This window comes from Fringilla coelebs, assembly GCF_963513975.1.
Source record: "Fringilla coelebs genome assembly, chromosome: 8".
Classification (NCBI taxonomy): domain Eukaryota; kingdom Metazoa; phylum Chordata; class Aves; order Passeriformes; family Fringillidae; genus Fringilla; species Fringilla coelebs.
In genome coordinates, this window is record NC_140066.1 from 26260611 (window position 1) to 26275318 (window position 14708).

Sequence of the window (14708 nt, forward strand, 5' to 3'; positions counted from 1 at the left end):
CTAAAAACCAAAACAACAAAAAACAAGCAAACAAAAAAACCCCAGAAATCGAAGCTAAGTTAAATCACCACTGTCTCAGTCACGTCTTAGAAAACTGAAGGGCTAAAAAACTAATTGCATTTGGAAACAATATCACACAGGATGCAGAGGAAAATTTACAGCCTTGAGAGAGCTCTTGCCTGAAGACATTAACAGCATATTTGGTAATGGGAAAGAATTCTGTGATCTTCAATTCTCTTTTTGTTTGGATGAGGAAATGCTACCAAAAATCAAATGTTAGAAACAACAAGTCAAACTTTAATCTTTTGTCACAATTTGAGCTTAGCTATGACTAAATTTCCTTTGGTTTCACTAAAAAACATTTCAAATTATTCCTGATTCCAAATAAACAAAGACTCTATAAAAAATGTTATTGCAAGGAAAAAAAATCCAACTAACAGAAAACCTCTTTAATCAGTATTCCATTCACGTGTGGGTTTACTTTCCAGCCGTTGAGTAATGAGCACTGCTTGGTTGGATAATCATTCTTATTCCTTTTACTAAGCCTTCTCCACAGTTCATAATGGAGCAGTAATGGGATGTTGTTTCTGAGAACTGCTATAAAGAGTCCACCAACTCCATTCCTATATTCCAGTTGCAACACAGTCCTTCATCTAAAAATGTCACTTTTCTGCAAAGTATTTTTTACTTATTATCTTTAATGCCTTGGTATCAAGCAGCTTGATTTTCCAAGAGAAGAGGAGTAGTGCAGTTTTAGATGATGTGATTAAGGGCTCATGTTTATATACATATGTAAAGAAGCAGAGAGAAAAAACAGGAGATGGAAGAATCCCCAACAGCCTGATCAGAGTTAGCGGACTCCCTGCTCCATCTCCTCCCAGGGCTGTCACAAGACAGCCATCAGTCCATGGCCAGGGTGAGACCTACCAGATCAACAAGAGAGAGAGATGTTTATAGAAAAATATTAACAACAAAAGAGTGCTTAACTTAATGAAGACTTTGTTCAAGTGTCTTGAAAAAGCACAATGACTTAAAAATAAAATGTAGTGAGTGACTAGTAACCAATGTTAAGAAGCCTAGTACCAGTTTAAGGCATAAGACAAAGAAGAAAAAAAGGAGACAATATTTTGACTTATCTTCCTTACATTTTTTTGTAGTGGTTATCAAGAAAAGACATCTAAAATAATTCTGTCATCACATTTTAATTCTGCTTCAACTTTTTTCTTCTGGATAAAGAAAAAAAATGTTTTGAGGCAATCTTAAAATGGCAAAATTAAAAAGATGACATTAGGGAAAGGAAATTAATGCTGATTATCACTTAAGAAAACTCCTAAACATATATTGGACTGCATGACTGTTCCAAAGGAACATTTTGGAAGCTGTGGTGCTTGGGATATCTACAACAAGTAATTGAGAACATACTTTAGGAAACGGCAATAAAGTAGATGACCTAAATGGTCTTCTCCTCATTTTTTTTTGACTGAATTTTCATCAATCTATTTACTCAGATGGTTCCAACTCAGTGCTGCTTAATTGCTTTGGAAGCATCAGCCAGCCAATTCTCCACTACCATGTGCTTCTATAATCATCCTTGTTGGAATAAGAACACTATAGCTGCAGAATACACTTTGTAATGAAGAATAACACCATTCTGATTTGCTTGGAGAAAACAAATATTTACATACAAATGGGACTCCTGTATTTTTGTAATTCATTTGTAAATACTCTGCAGCACTGTATTCCTAAGTTATCGTGTGTGACTCTAATTAAAAAGCTGTAACACTGTACACTCAGACAGTGTTCTGTAATCAGGTGAAAACAAAACAAACTAATACAGCGAAATCTGCCTCAGAGGGGATCAGTACTCACAATCCAATTTGATGCAGCAGTCTGGGCTTTCTTACTATGCACATGTCTAGATTCAAGCTACTATTTGGTTCCTATTCCTACCTGTAAATCCGGGCAAGCCAAACTGGACTTAACTAGTTTAGACTGTACATGGACATATTTCTCAAAGTCAAGAGAAAGAAATCCTAGGATTTTCCACAGCAGAAATATCTATAAGCACAGAAGTTTCACAGTGTTGTATTCAGGCTTGCAAATCATCTGGCTCATTAAGGCCCTACAGAAATATCATCCCAGCAAATGACATGAATTGCTGCTCCACATCCCTCCACAGATGCAGCAGCCACCCGTTCACCTCCGCAGTCTTGGAATCCAATGAATTCCTTGGCTACAGGCTGGTGCACGCAGCACACTGATGCTGACAACAAATTGCTGCCTACAATTTGGCACAACAGGCTTTGTAGCAATCAAGAAGCATTACCATCAATTGGATGTCCATAGCACGAGCCAGTACAGCAAAGTCTGGAGATGGGGAAGGCATCAGCCTCAGCCTGCAATCAGCTCCCTGAGTCATTGCCTGGGAGCTGGGGATTGGAATTTGCATATATTGATGATATTTTGTGCCTGCCTGAAAAGAACTCGGGTGACACAGATAATGTATCTCCTAAAAAGGAGTGGAGCGTTTGCCATCAGGGATTGCTTTATCAGTAGGAAGCAGCCTGTCTTGTCGCTCTCATTGATTATGGTTTTACCCTTTTACTGGTTTAAACTGGAATCCTATTTGTCTTAGTCAAGTAGAACTGCAAGTTCTTTTCTGTAATTAGATACAAATTCATTCCAGACATTTTGTATCTCTGCTCAATGCTCATGATAAATTCCTTTATCTAATGTTATTTCACCATAGTTAATAATCAAAGAAAAGAAATCCCCTAAGGAAGTTTGTAATTTGAAAAGAGACCTGACAAACATAATTTTTGGTAGAACTGCTAATTCACATGGAATTATTAAAATCCTACTGCTCAAAGATATAGAAATAACCAGTTAATTCAGATGAGTGATTTCCATGTTTATAGCTTCTAAAAATCAATATATGACTTAGCATGTAATCATAGAAATTCCTTAAGATTAACAGCTTCATCTTAAGGTCAGCTATGCCAGAAGATGACAATGCTCCTTGTGCTTTTGCATGCTCAGCTTTCCAAACATTTTGGACATTAAATGGGATGGAATTGAGATACCTCTGAAAAGAGTCACCTTTTTTCTGCAGTTTGCAAAAGCCCTGGTGGGAAGAAATAACTGTGGCCACAGCACTGGAAAAGTCTTACTACCTTTTAAGTCACTTAATACCATTTTCTAATATTTAACCATGATTCAAGTGTAGATGCGTATTAAAGGGGAGCTGTGCTTGTTCCCCAGTTCTGCAGAACCTGACATGGGATTTAACTCAGAGAAGGGTGGATTCAACTACAGTCTGAACTGTGGATCTACAAAGGTGTACAATTATAATTGCATTGCAGTATTTGGAGTTGAGCTATACCAGCTTATGTTAATATGGAACCTAAAATCCCCAGAACCTTTCCAGTAAACCCATACCCAGTAGGTATCCAGGCCCTTAAAGATGCAGAGATGCATTGTAGATTTTGCATAGTGAATCTACATTTTCCACAAGCACTCAAAATGAACAAAAAATTCATTCTAAATTACAATTTGTTAGCTAACCAAGCCCATAACCAAAGGGGGCAAGTGTAGGTGTACTTCAGAGCCGGCACCTGCACAATCTGAAGTGATGCTGCTGACACACAAAGCCAGCAGAATCTAACCACACTCAGTGTCTGTCCCCTGCCTCCCTGGGGTTTGTCAGAACAGTTTCTCCTGATACAAGACTCTGATGTTTTAGCATAGGAGCTCACCCCAGCAGGCAGGGCTGTAATTTAAGTGCCAGAGAATATAAAAAGAGCCAGCATGATCCTTGCTGACATCATCTGTGAAATAAATAAGCAGACCTGGTTCCCAGTTGTACCAAGGCACCTTTGTGCCTCTCTGGCTATGCAAAACCACTAGCACCAGTATCAACAGGCTCATACTTCCCATGAAGGTGTGAGGTACGGGAATGCTGACAGAAGAAGCTGTCAGTATTAATGACAGCAGGTTCAGAGAGAGGACTGACAGTGGGACACTTCACTCAAAGTTCCTATTAAAGGACCTGGGAGGCAGGTGGCTGAAGGATGACCACCAAAGGTTTCCATCTGTGTCTAGGAGGCGTTTCTGCGGATGAGATATCGCTGCAATAATGCTCAGATGGCAGGAAGGAACACAATGTGAGGGAACTGGGTAAATTAATGCTTTAATAACCCCCAAGTAACGGTGCCATCCATTTACCCAAATCAATTAAAAGAAGAAGGAGATTCTCGTTTCTAGGCTGTTGCTAGGACAGACTCGCCGCGGGCTCCAGCGCATCCAGGTGCCCGTTCCTGAAGCGCTGTTGCCCTCTGGCTGCGAGCCTCATTCCCTGCACGGAGAGCCGGGGATGGCTCAGCCCGGCTCCCAGCCCGGGAGAAATAAAAGACAAATAAAAGATAAATAAAAGCTCTCTCCTGGCAGAGGAGTCCCGCTTCCAAGGCTGGAGGAACCACAGTCTCTTCTAATGGCACTCGGTTTTGTTGCTGCACAAAACAATAAGCAAATGTGCCCCTTTCCCCCAGAAAGGAGCACCAATGGGCTGCAGGCAGATTTGAAGTTAATCTGGAGTTCTGTGATCTTACAAGGAAAAAAAAAATTAGAAAATCTTTGTCTTTTATACCTGGTATTTTTCCCCTGAACTGATAACAAAGGACTTGCAGGATTAACAGCAATAACACTTTTTCTCACTTTACCTGACCAGAGAGATACAATTTTTACTCCAATCTCTGACAAGCTGAGATAATAAAATTTTCTCCATATAAATCTAGTGTTTAAACAGCAATGACAGCACAATGATAGGGACTGTTGTTTTCTTCAACTCTGTACACAAACATTGGTTCTGTAACCACAGAAAACATAAAAAGCTGTCCAACTTATTTCAAGATTCAAAAATCAAGTGTGGGCAGCTGAGGAGCTTCTCCCTATCTGGGGGATACATGTCCCCTTCAATCTCCTTCAATTAAGAGCCTTGCCCAGCAAAAAAAAAAAAAAAAAAAAGGAAGAAAAAAGAAAAAAAAAAGAAAAAAGGAAAAAAAATCATTTAAAAGTACTGAAATGCCATGAGTGATGATGAAAGTGCTTTTTTCTTCCTGAAAAGGAAAGAACTCCACAGAGGGCACCCTTCCACAGAGAGAAGTCATTCCCTGACTTCCTCCAAGCCTCCCTCCAACTTCTGCAGGGTGAATTGGCAGTGAAGCCTCGTGCAGGGTTAACAAGGCTGGCACTGGAAGTTACAGTGGTGCAGCTTTGCCTTTCTTAGCAGACAGAATTGCTTCCTTTCTCAGCATTTTCTTCTCTCCTTTTCTGTCCTGCTCTGGCATATCTATGTAAAATTATGCTCCTGATGAGTAATGTTGGTAAATGTTTCTGAACTGGATGCTTCAAGCAACATTTCAATCTTTTTTTGTCAGAGGCAGTAGGGAAGGAAGCTGAAATGGATAAAGTAGAAATCCAGGTCTGAGGACTGTAGGAATAACTTGAGCTCAGGGAGAACTGGAGGAGATCATGACAGTCTGGTCTAAACCAAAAGTGATTCCATGAAAAGGAGAAAGGTCCTTGGTCAGTAAGATCCTAATTCTGCCTCTTGAAACAGATTTGAGGAGTCTTGTTCATGCATGTGAACTGTGGGTGCCTGTTGTACATGCCCAGTCATCCAGGCTTTCCCTTAGGGATTGTCCCACAGCCCAGCAGAGCCTTTGGAGAAGGTTTCCTTGAGGTGAACATTAAAGCAATAAAAGCATGTTTCCACCAGCAAATGTCACTGTGGTACTTTTGTTCTGTACCTAGCAGCAAAGTTTTATAGTGACAAGGCACAAAGTCAATTTTAATGAAATAAATATATTCATTCTTAGAGAGAAGTGCTGGAAGGAAAGCATATTTTTATCAGAAGTTTCAGGTATGTGTGTCCCTTACAAGTGCCAAGGATTTAAACACTAACGGACTGACTGTGAATCAATTGCATCAATTATTTTATAAGGCCATGAGGTTGACTCAGCATTGTACTGCATGCCCTATAAGAGGGTCAAAATCTTCAGGGAATTCCCTTGATTTTAATGATGGTTTGGGGTTTTTGGTTTGGCTCTTATCTTTTTTACATTACTAGAGAAATATTAAATGATTGAAAACCAGGAGCTTTGGACACCTAAATGATGAACTACACACAGATCTTCTCCCTAGAAAAGAACTAAATTGAATATGAGGAAAAAGTTACCCATATTGACAAAATCTGTACCAAAATATGTTCCTAATTGTTATTGTTTGGAGCAGGAGAATGGGCTTTTTTTTGACACAATATAAAAGCCTCCTGTGATTCTGTGATTTTATACAGAAAAAATATTCCATATTTATGTAGGAGTGAGAGGGGAAATACTATAAACTTCCATACAAAATATTGATGGGATGAACCTTTTCAGGATTCACACAGCAGATTCTGGGTTTAATTAGTAACATTACATAGATCTGGGTGGGTGAGCACAAAGGGAGTTTATCAGCACTGCCAAGCAGCCAACATTTCTCTCATCCAAGATACTAAGGAACTTGCAGACTTGGAGAAAAAAGGTAGGAAAGAGATTTCAATAATGTGGTTCCCTGCCTTTTTTGTGCAAATTGCTGTGAGTCAGCAGTAATACTGAAATGAAACCAGCAGCTGAAGATTTTATCACGCCATGCATAACTCGCCAATGGACTCTATTTCCTATAGCAAACATCAGAGAAGAAAAGGCTTCAGAAGGAGATTAACTCAAATCATGAAGGCAATGTCTGCTGGATACTGTCAAACATGATGGTCAAGATGTATCAAATGGCACAGGAATTTATTTCCTAGATACCTGATTCTAGAAGCTGAAGGCATACTTTGTATATGCATATATTTACTTTTACTCATATATACGTATGGGTGTACGTGTTAAGAATTTATTTTTTACTCAATGCTGTTATATGTCTTCAGACTACTCTCAGCCACCCTTGTTCATTGCTAAGGTTAGATGTGCTGAATTGACCTGTTTGTTACCTTACTGGTGCACAGAGCTGTGACCTGGAAAAGGGTCTTCCCAGCACTGATTTTGTGGGAGATTACAGATCCCTATTCCACCTTTCCTCTTTTCCCACACCTGCACGATCAGGGAGCAGCCCATTTCAACACCTACACATGTATTAATTTCCCCTCTCTGCAAGAAGCCTGCAGCCTCTCTAAGGCTCCCCGTGGTGCTGTGTGAGAGCACCCTGTCCTTCTGCCCACTGCTCACCAGTCAAAGTCTGCCTCCGTGCACACGCAGGGCTCCGAGGTCATGGCCCCAGCATATTTCCCTTGCATGCATTTCTTCTCTGACTTGCGCTTCCTGTAGATCCTTTTTGCTCCCATGATGCAGGCTTCTCCCTGGAAACAAAGCCAGAAATATTTCTTGGATGCCAACCAGGCTATTCGTGTCACCTGGTGTTTCCAAGCCTGTGCAACGGGAGGTGTTACTCCAGGGAAGAGGATGGGGAGCCAAATGCCATCTCAGAACACTGGAGTTAATTAAAGCTACTGGAGCTGTAAGTGAAACTAAATCAACTCCTCCAATACACACTAAGAAATTATCTGAGATTACTTATATATCTTACTCAGTTCTGAATTTGTTCCAAAGCCCATAAACATTTGATACAGGCCCATTTCAGAGCAACTGAAAACATGGTCTGATTCCTCTGCAATCTGAGGCACACAGCAAGTTTATTTCTTTGGTCTGACCTCTCTGGGAATATTTTCATTCAGTATAAACTTGTAATGTGTGTTTATGTAAATACTTCCCATGGATGAGTTTGGTTTTAGGGGGTTTGACTTGTTATGTAGATGCTAAAACTTCCCATCTTCAGCACCCTGCTTAATATTTCTGTCTAGGGAACAAGGCTCAGCCTTGCAATCTCAGTGGAAAGGAATTCAAAAGGCAAGAGTACACAGAAGCTTTCCTAAAAATAGTTCTGCAAGCTCCAAAGCCAATATTCTCAAAGAAATACTGCAAAATCCTTGGTATTTTTGCTTATGCAAGCACAAGAAAGCAAAGAACAAAATACAGTGGAGTCTCACTTATTACCTTTTATGCTGTTAAAATTGTTGTGGAAAATTTTTTTGTGGCTTTGATTTGATGGCATGAGACAGAAGGGCTTGAATAGCAACTGGTCTAAAATGCTATGCTTCCTTGAAATTCAATGCTGTACTGATTTTCAGCATCTAAAGATCTAAGTAATAACTGGTATTTTTAGTGTTGAGTTGTGCCTTGTGTGAGCAGCTAGTCTGAGTCAAGCTACTTTCATTTCATATTCATTATTAAATTCTTGCCCAGCAAGATATATACAGAAAGACAACCTTTGATGATATAAATGTGTGCTTTGCTCTAGACTTCAGTGGAGCCTGTGGTGTTTATATAACCACAGAATTTGGGCCATATTTTATTCTAACCAGATGAAACATAGGCTGTTGTGTCTTGGCAGAGCTGGGAAGATGCTCCAAGGCAGGTGCAGGCACTGGGCAGAGCAGCTCACCTTGCTGGGCATGAATTCCATGGTTCAGAGAGTGATGCAGCAGCTGCATCCAGGATGCACAGGGCAGGGCATGAGGACCAATGAATTGGGGATTAAAGTGCCCAACCCAGAGCAGAGAGACACAGAACAGGAATAAAATTAAGTGAGCAAGAAATGAGGCTAAGAGGGCTAGAAATGGAAGAAACAAATGCCAAACAACTAGAATGGTCTTAAGACACTGGCTCTGAGGTCACAGAATGATGAAGGAGAGAAAGGAGGTTAAGGATGGGAAAACTGGATTGTAAGAGTGAAGGAGTTCAGGGCTCAGTGGCAGTTCTTCTGTTGTCGTATTGTTCCAAGTCTGCATAAGTCTGAGGTAATTTTCTGTGTGCAGGATGACACCCAAAATGCAGCTGCTCATCCTTCAGGGACCACAGAGTCTGAATCTGAGGCCAACACACCAGTGCAACAAAACAGACCCAACCAGTAAGGGATGAGCTGATGCCAACTATTAGGGGAAGATACTGGATTGTCTGATCTTGAATTGTAGGATCATTAGCTACTTCAGGTCACATCCCAGCACCCTCACTTCTCACCTGGCTATGGAGTTGCCAAGGCCTGTAGTCCTCTTCCTCACATCTCCGATCAAAGATGGACTTGTAGTCTACTTTCACCAGCTGCCACTCTGAGCGGTGGCTGAAGTGTCCAAACACCCTGCAGAATGCAGCAGGAGGAACACACATTAAATCTGGTAGTTACAGAAGTACAGTCACCACAATTTCCAACAGACATCAATTGCTTTGAGAGTGAGAGTCCTGTTCGTTTTAACAGGACTGACAAAGTGCAACTTAGCCTGCTAAATATCTATAACCCGATTAGAAACTGAAAAATTGCATGGAGCTTTCATTCTGTTCTCTAAGACCCTCCCATTTATGACAATATCCAAAATGACTAAACTTGAAGTGTCAAGGGAAGACTTGATGTGGGGCTGGAGACAGTAATACCTTCAAGAGTTTTATCTGCATTTTAAGCTTTGGGAATCCCTTCTATGCAAATTAAAATCAGAACCTGAAGGAAAATTCTTCATACATCTTTATTAGTTCAGATTAGTTTCCAAGCCACATATTCTGCTTATTACAGGTCAGTCAGAAATACTTCTTGTTTTTATAAATCAGATTTCAGATAAAATATCACAGTTTCTGCCATACTGAGTCCAGATTTATGCATCATGCAGAACTCAGCATACCACATTGAAACTAAACATAATTTTTCATGAGTCAGCCTCCAGGCAACATTTTGTCATTCATTTTTACAAAAGAATGTCTTAACTTATCTGTGTCTCATTTAAAAAAAAGAATGTAGCAGCAAAAATACAGTTATTAAAAATACCTCACAATTTTTCTTTCAAATATTAATCTGTTAACAGTAATTCAGCTTTATATCACATTCAATTTGAGGAGTCAGGTTTCATGCTGATAAGCTAAGTGATAATGTGTTTGCAGCTTGCAAGGAACCATGTTGCTAATCCCTCAGTCGTTTCACAAATAAATTGATGATTTAGCAACAGAAGACAGCACACTCTTGGCTGCAGATTGTGCTTGGTTTGGTCTCCAACCAGAAATGGCACTATTCCAAAATACCACATGTGGTTCACCTGCACAGCATCATCATGGCATGCTCACTTACGTCATGATGAGGGTTTCCTCTCCAGGCTCCCCTAAAACTCCATCTACAAACAGTGGGAGGGATGTGAAACTGTACTTGCTCCAAGATCTCCCTTCATCAAAACTTAACCTAGGGAAGAAGCAGAATTAATGTCTTCTTTCCTTACTCTCCTATTTTACTCAAAGGGATTCTCTAGTCCACTACAGCTGCTATGGAGAAGTGGAAAACAGCTTCTCTTATTGGGTTCTGATTTTTTGGTCCTTTACATAACTATTTTATGGGGAAGCATCATAAATCAAAGCATTGACCAAGCTTGTCTGGCATCATACCACTAACCCATAGCCAATTTTTAAGTGGTAGAAACTAGAATTTATGTTAAAGATTGATGCTCAAAGGGCAAAATGTCGCCTAAGCATAAGATTTTAGAAAAAATAAACAAATGCTTTGGAACATCTGGTTTTTGATAAAACAGTATAAAACATTTTGATATTAGTTTTCTGGAGGATGAGCTTCTTCAGACCAGCAGTCCCCCCTGTGGGGAGTGTAAGTGAAATCCTGGAACCACTCATCATTTCTTAAGACTTGGGTCTGGGTGTTTCAGACTCTGACATGACACTAACTGTGGTGGAAGTAAATAATACAGAACAGCACAAATCCATACTCTACCTCCTCACTCAGGAGTGCCAACTGCACTTTTGCATTATCAGTTACATAACCCTGAATGTATTCAACAAAATTCTGGTGCAAAAGTGCTGCCTACCACACAGAAAGCAAGTTCATCAATAAATTTGAAAATTAGGACTACTTTGGTGACTTAATGAGAGACACAAAAGCATAAACCATATATAGCTGTGGTAAATCAGGAGTTTTGTGGAATTGCACTGATTGTATCTCAGATCTGGCCAAGCCAAAATTTCCAGGATTTCTTAGCTTTATCTGACCTAATGTTTGCCAGTATCTCAACTAATACTTTCTAGATTAGAGCTGCAGAAGACAGGATGCATACTAAGTGCCTACTTCCTGGCATCTGGAAAGAGGGACAGCAGCCATTTAGCACAAATGGGGTCATTACCAGAGGTGTCTGATAGGCAGAGATGTGTGTTTCATGGCAACAAGTACTCCACCTTGATCCAGGTACAGAACACTGTGCTCTTCCTCAAAGATCTGAAAAAAAAAAAAAAAAGTGTTTATTCAAACCTATTACCCTAAGTATCAAGAAAATGTCACAGTTCTTTAAGTAGGATCATGACACAGGACAGCTATATGCTAGGAAAATTATAAAGTAGAGGAAGTTATAGATATATTTCCTGGACTAATTATTTTTTTATTTTTTTGGCATTTTTCCCACAGTTTTTTCAGGTCCATGGAAAATTCATTCTTCCCTTGCTTGACAGAAAATTAGAAATATAATTTTTTTGCAAGGATCAACAATTTCCCTCCTTTGGATGACAAATTTTTGTTTAAAGAAGAATTTCATGTGTTTGCACATGTCTGGCCCCATCTCAAATAATTGATTTAGACCGAAAAATGAGGCTGGTCAAACACTGCAAAATAATTAGATTCTTGGATTATCAAATATTGGAAAATATTTTCTCTCCCTGTGTCTTTTTTGTATTAACATCTGCTCTACAGTCTATACAGCAGCATTTGTTAGTCTGAGAAAGTTACTCTTTCTCTCCATGACTTGATATCCCATTCAGAAAATAGGAATAACAGAATTTCCTGATCTGAAGATAAACACATTAGAGGGTATTTCTTGACAGGTGAGACTCCACTAAATATTAGGAACTAGATATAATTTCATCATCCAGTCTCTTTCCACAGGTAGGTAGCTTGGAACAAGGCAAACTGAATTTTGCCTTTTCCTGCAAAATAATCCATTTATATGGACAACAAACTTTGGACAACTCAGCTTAGGTGAAGTGAGTCTCAGCTGAAGTGAGAAAAATTAGACTAGTGCAATTGCTGATTTTTGGGTAACTATAGTCATGGACAAAAAGAAAAATAGTTTGGTTGGCATGAGGGATTTACAACAGTAAAAGGTAACACTTTCTCTCCCCTTATTATTCATCATTTATTCTGTTCTCTTTGCTTTGGTGTTAAACTAAAGTCAAACTCTGAGTAGAATAGTAAAAATAATTTTCTGTTATATGAAGTCTAACAGCATATTCAGTCTTTCTCTTTGAACATCTCTGTACCTTTGAGAAGTTTACTCCTTCATAAAAGGTTTGCAAGAAGCTACCCTGAACTAAATTAAACAAAAACTAGGTGACAGATTGAATCTACTTTTATAACATTTCCTGATTTACATTTAAACCAGGGATTCTGTGTCATTTACCTGCCTCCAAGTGTTCCCAGCATCAGAAGTAACAAACATGCTGATGTCATTGTCTGATAGCTCAGTGCCTACATTACCTGTAAGATGAGCACTGGTTAGTGAAGGAACCCTCTCAGAAACAGCACAATAAGCAAATCAGGGGAGTAAATGTATTTATTTATTTTTGCAGTTATAGAACTTCTGGGTTTGGGAGGAAAATGAGAGGGAAAGGGGAAGAGGGAAGGTGTTTCATTTAAAAAAAATATATAAAAAACCCAATATATACAACTCTACACACCTCTACATGCAAAGGAAATACCCTGATTTGATCTAATGCTCATGGCAGTAGAGGGCTAGACATGATCTCCTCTGTCTTGAAGGCCAGTTTCCATAAAAAGCATATGACAAGCTGAAGGTCCATAAGGGTTTTCATCTGACAGCCTGCCTCCTTTCCCAGTAGTGGTGCTGTGACACCCCAGAGCCACCCAACACCCTCCACAAACTGGAGTTTGTCCAGGTTTGCACATCAAACAAGGCAATTTTTAAATGTTTCATACCTGAAGCTACAATAATACTGGGGGCAGTGTCTCGGCTGGCAATGTTTCCTGAGGTATAGGGGTTGTCTGAGACCTTCAAGTGAAGATGAAGGGAGCAATAGGGCTATGGAGAAAGGGGAAATAAAAGTAAAAAGCAGACACAACAATGTATGCTCCTATTAGGACAGGCCTAGAAACATACAGTGTCTTTCTGTATTTCCTCCTAATGTTCAGTAACCCTTAGATGGGCACAGCCACTTTGCCATCATTTTCTGACACAACCCATTCCCAGTGGGAATCTGATGCACCAGGCTGAAATCCTCTTCCAAGGACCACATCTCTGAGGCTGTACCTGAAAGGAGGGGTCCAGGCTTGCACAGGCAGATGATGTAAGGACTACCTGAGGCTCCTGGCTCCTACTCTGTGAGAAGCAATCATGCAGATTGGTGCAGATATGAAATGACTCTGAGCAGCACTGCCCAAGCTATCTCTGAAAAAAGAACCAATTTAACCCTACTGGTGTGGTGCTGGATCACCACCTATTAGCCAAGAAAAAAACTTATTTCATACCATTTCTTAACTCTTTTTGACATATGACTGTTCTGAAATGCACTGCAATAAATACAAAGAAGTACCACGACTGGAAAGTATTCATTTCAAGTTTAAAGCAAAGCTTCATTGCCCATCTGGATGTGACCTTTAAGTTTTCAATACAAATAAATCCATGGAAACCTTACTTACTTGCTATTGATTTTGTATGCTGGGTACTCAGGTAAGACACAAGTGGTACAGAATAAATCAGCTGAACTAGAAGGTGGATGGCTAGATGGGAAGATTTTCAAAGCTGCCATTACAATTCCCTCCAAATCTGTAATGTGATATTTTCTGAAAATTTCTGAATGCTATTTCCTTCACTCAGGTTTTATTCCCAGAATTTTTTATCTTTCAAACCTCATGAAGAGCCCTTCATGAAACCTGCTAAGGGAGGAGCAGGGGAAAAATACTGGCAAGAAAACCTGAAGCAAACTGATCTGGCCAAGGTGGACATGACAGAGGGGCAGAACTGGAGCAAAGCCCATGCTACAGCTTGCCCAGCTCTGTAAGAGAAAGAGGGGCTGTGCAGAGGGACCTCCAGGCTCAGAGGAGGCAGGTTTCCCTGAATAACGCCAGCTTCCCACGAGCCTGGCAGGCCTCTGATGGAGACCTAGTGCCACAGGCCACTGGAGGAAGGCCACTTATCCACCCCAACTCAAAGCAGGTGAACGTGACTGAAACGACAACTCCCCTGTGGAGAAAGGCAGCGTCCTCCTGGCAAAGGCAAATGAGGGTGCTGAGCAGAGATGGGAGCTCTCACTTATGTGAGACAGGAGAAGGGGACGTGGGTGTGCAGCAGGGAGCACAAGCTGCCAAGTGGAATGCACTGAGCAGCCTAACTCCAAGTGACAGCCTTGCGAGGGCAGCCCGGGGCGCCGGGAGGGAGTGGAAAACAAATTGAGCTGACATGAATGCAGGAAGTGGAAAAGCACTGCAAGAGCATGAACTCTTTCCTTTTACATTTTGATAGGTTGTGAGAAGACTAAATAGAAAACATATTTTTAACATTCTCCAAGCCCACTTCAGCACTTTGAAGGCAGAACCTAATGGCAACTCAGCCAATTCCCAACTCAGAT

General features: G+C 40.3%; 1 protein-coding gene across 1 annotated transcript in view; it reads right to left on the bottom strand.

Annotated features, from left to right (window-relative positions):
* LOC311156398 (VPS10 domain-containing receptor SorCS1-like) overlaps positions 1 to 14708 on the bottom strand; it is a gene marked incomplete at its 3' end in the record, with an annotated part of 256332 nt that overhangs the window by 37419 nt on the left and 204205 nt on the right. Inside the window, exons 11-16 of the mRNA XM_084210272.1 lie at positions 13060 to 13162; positions 12524 to 12600; positions 11258 to 11349; positions 10207 to 10314; positions 9117 to 9234; positions 7269 to 7399 (exon numbers count right to left, since the gene is read on the bottom strand). Coding sequence (XP_084066398.1) covers positions 7269 to 7399; positions 9117 to 9234; positions 10207 to 10314; positions 11258 to 11349; positions 12524 to 12600; positions 13060 to 13162 — 629 coding nt within the window. The remainder of the gene's footprint in view (positions 1 to 7268; positions 7400 to 9116; positions 9235 to 10206; positions 10315 to 11257; positions 11350 to 12523; positions 12601 to 13059; positions 13163 to 14708) is intronic.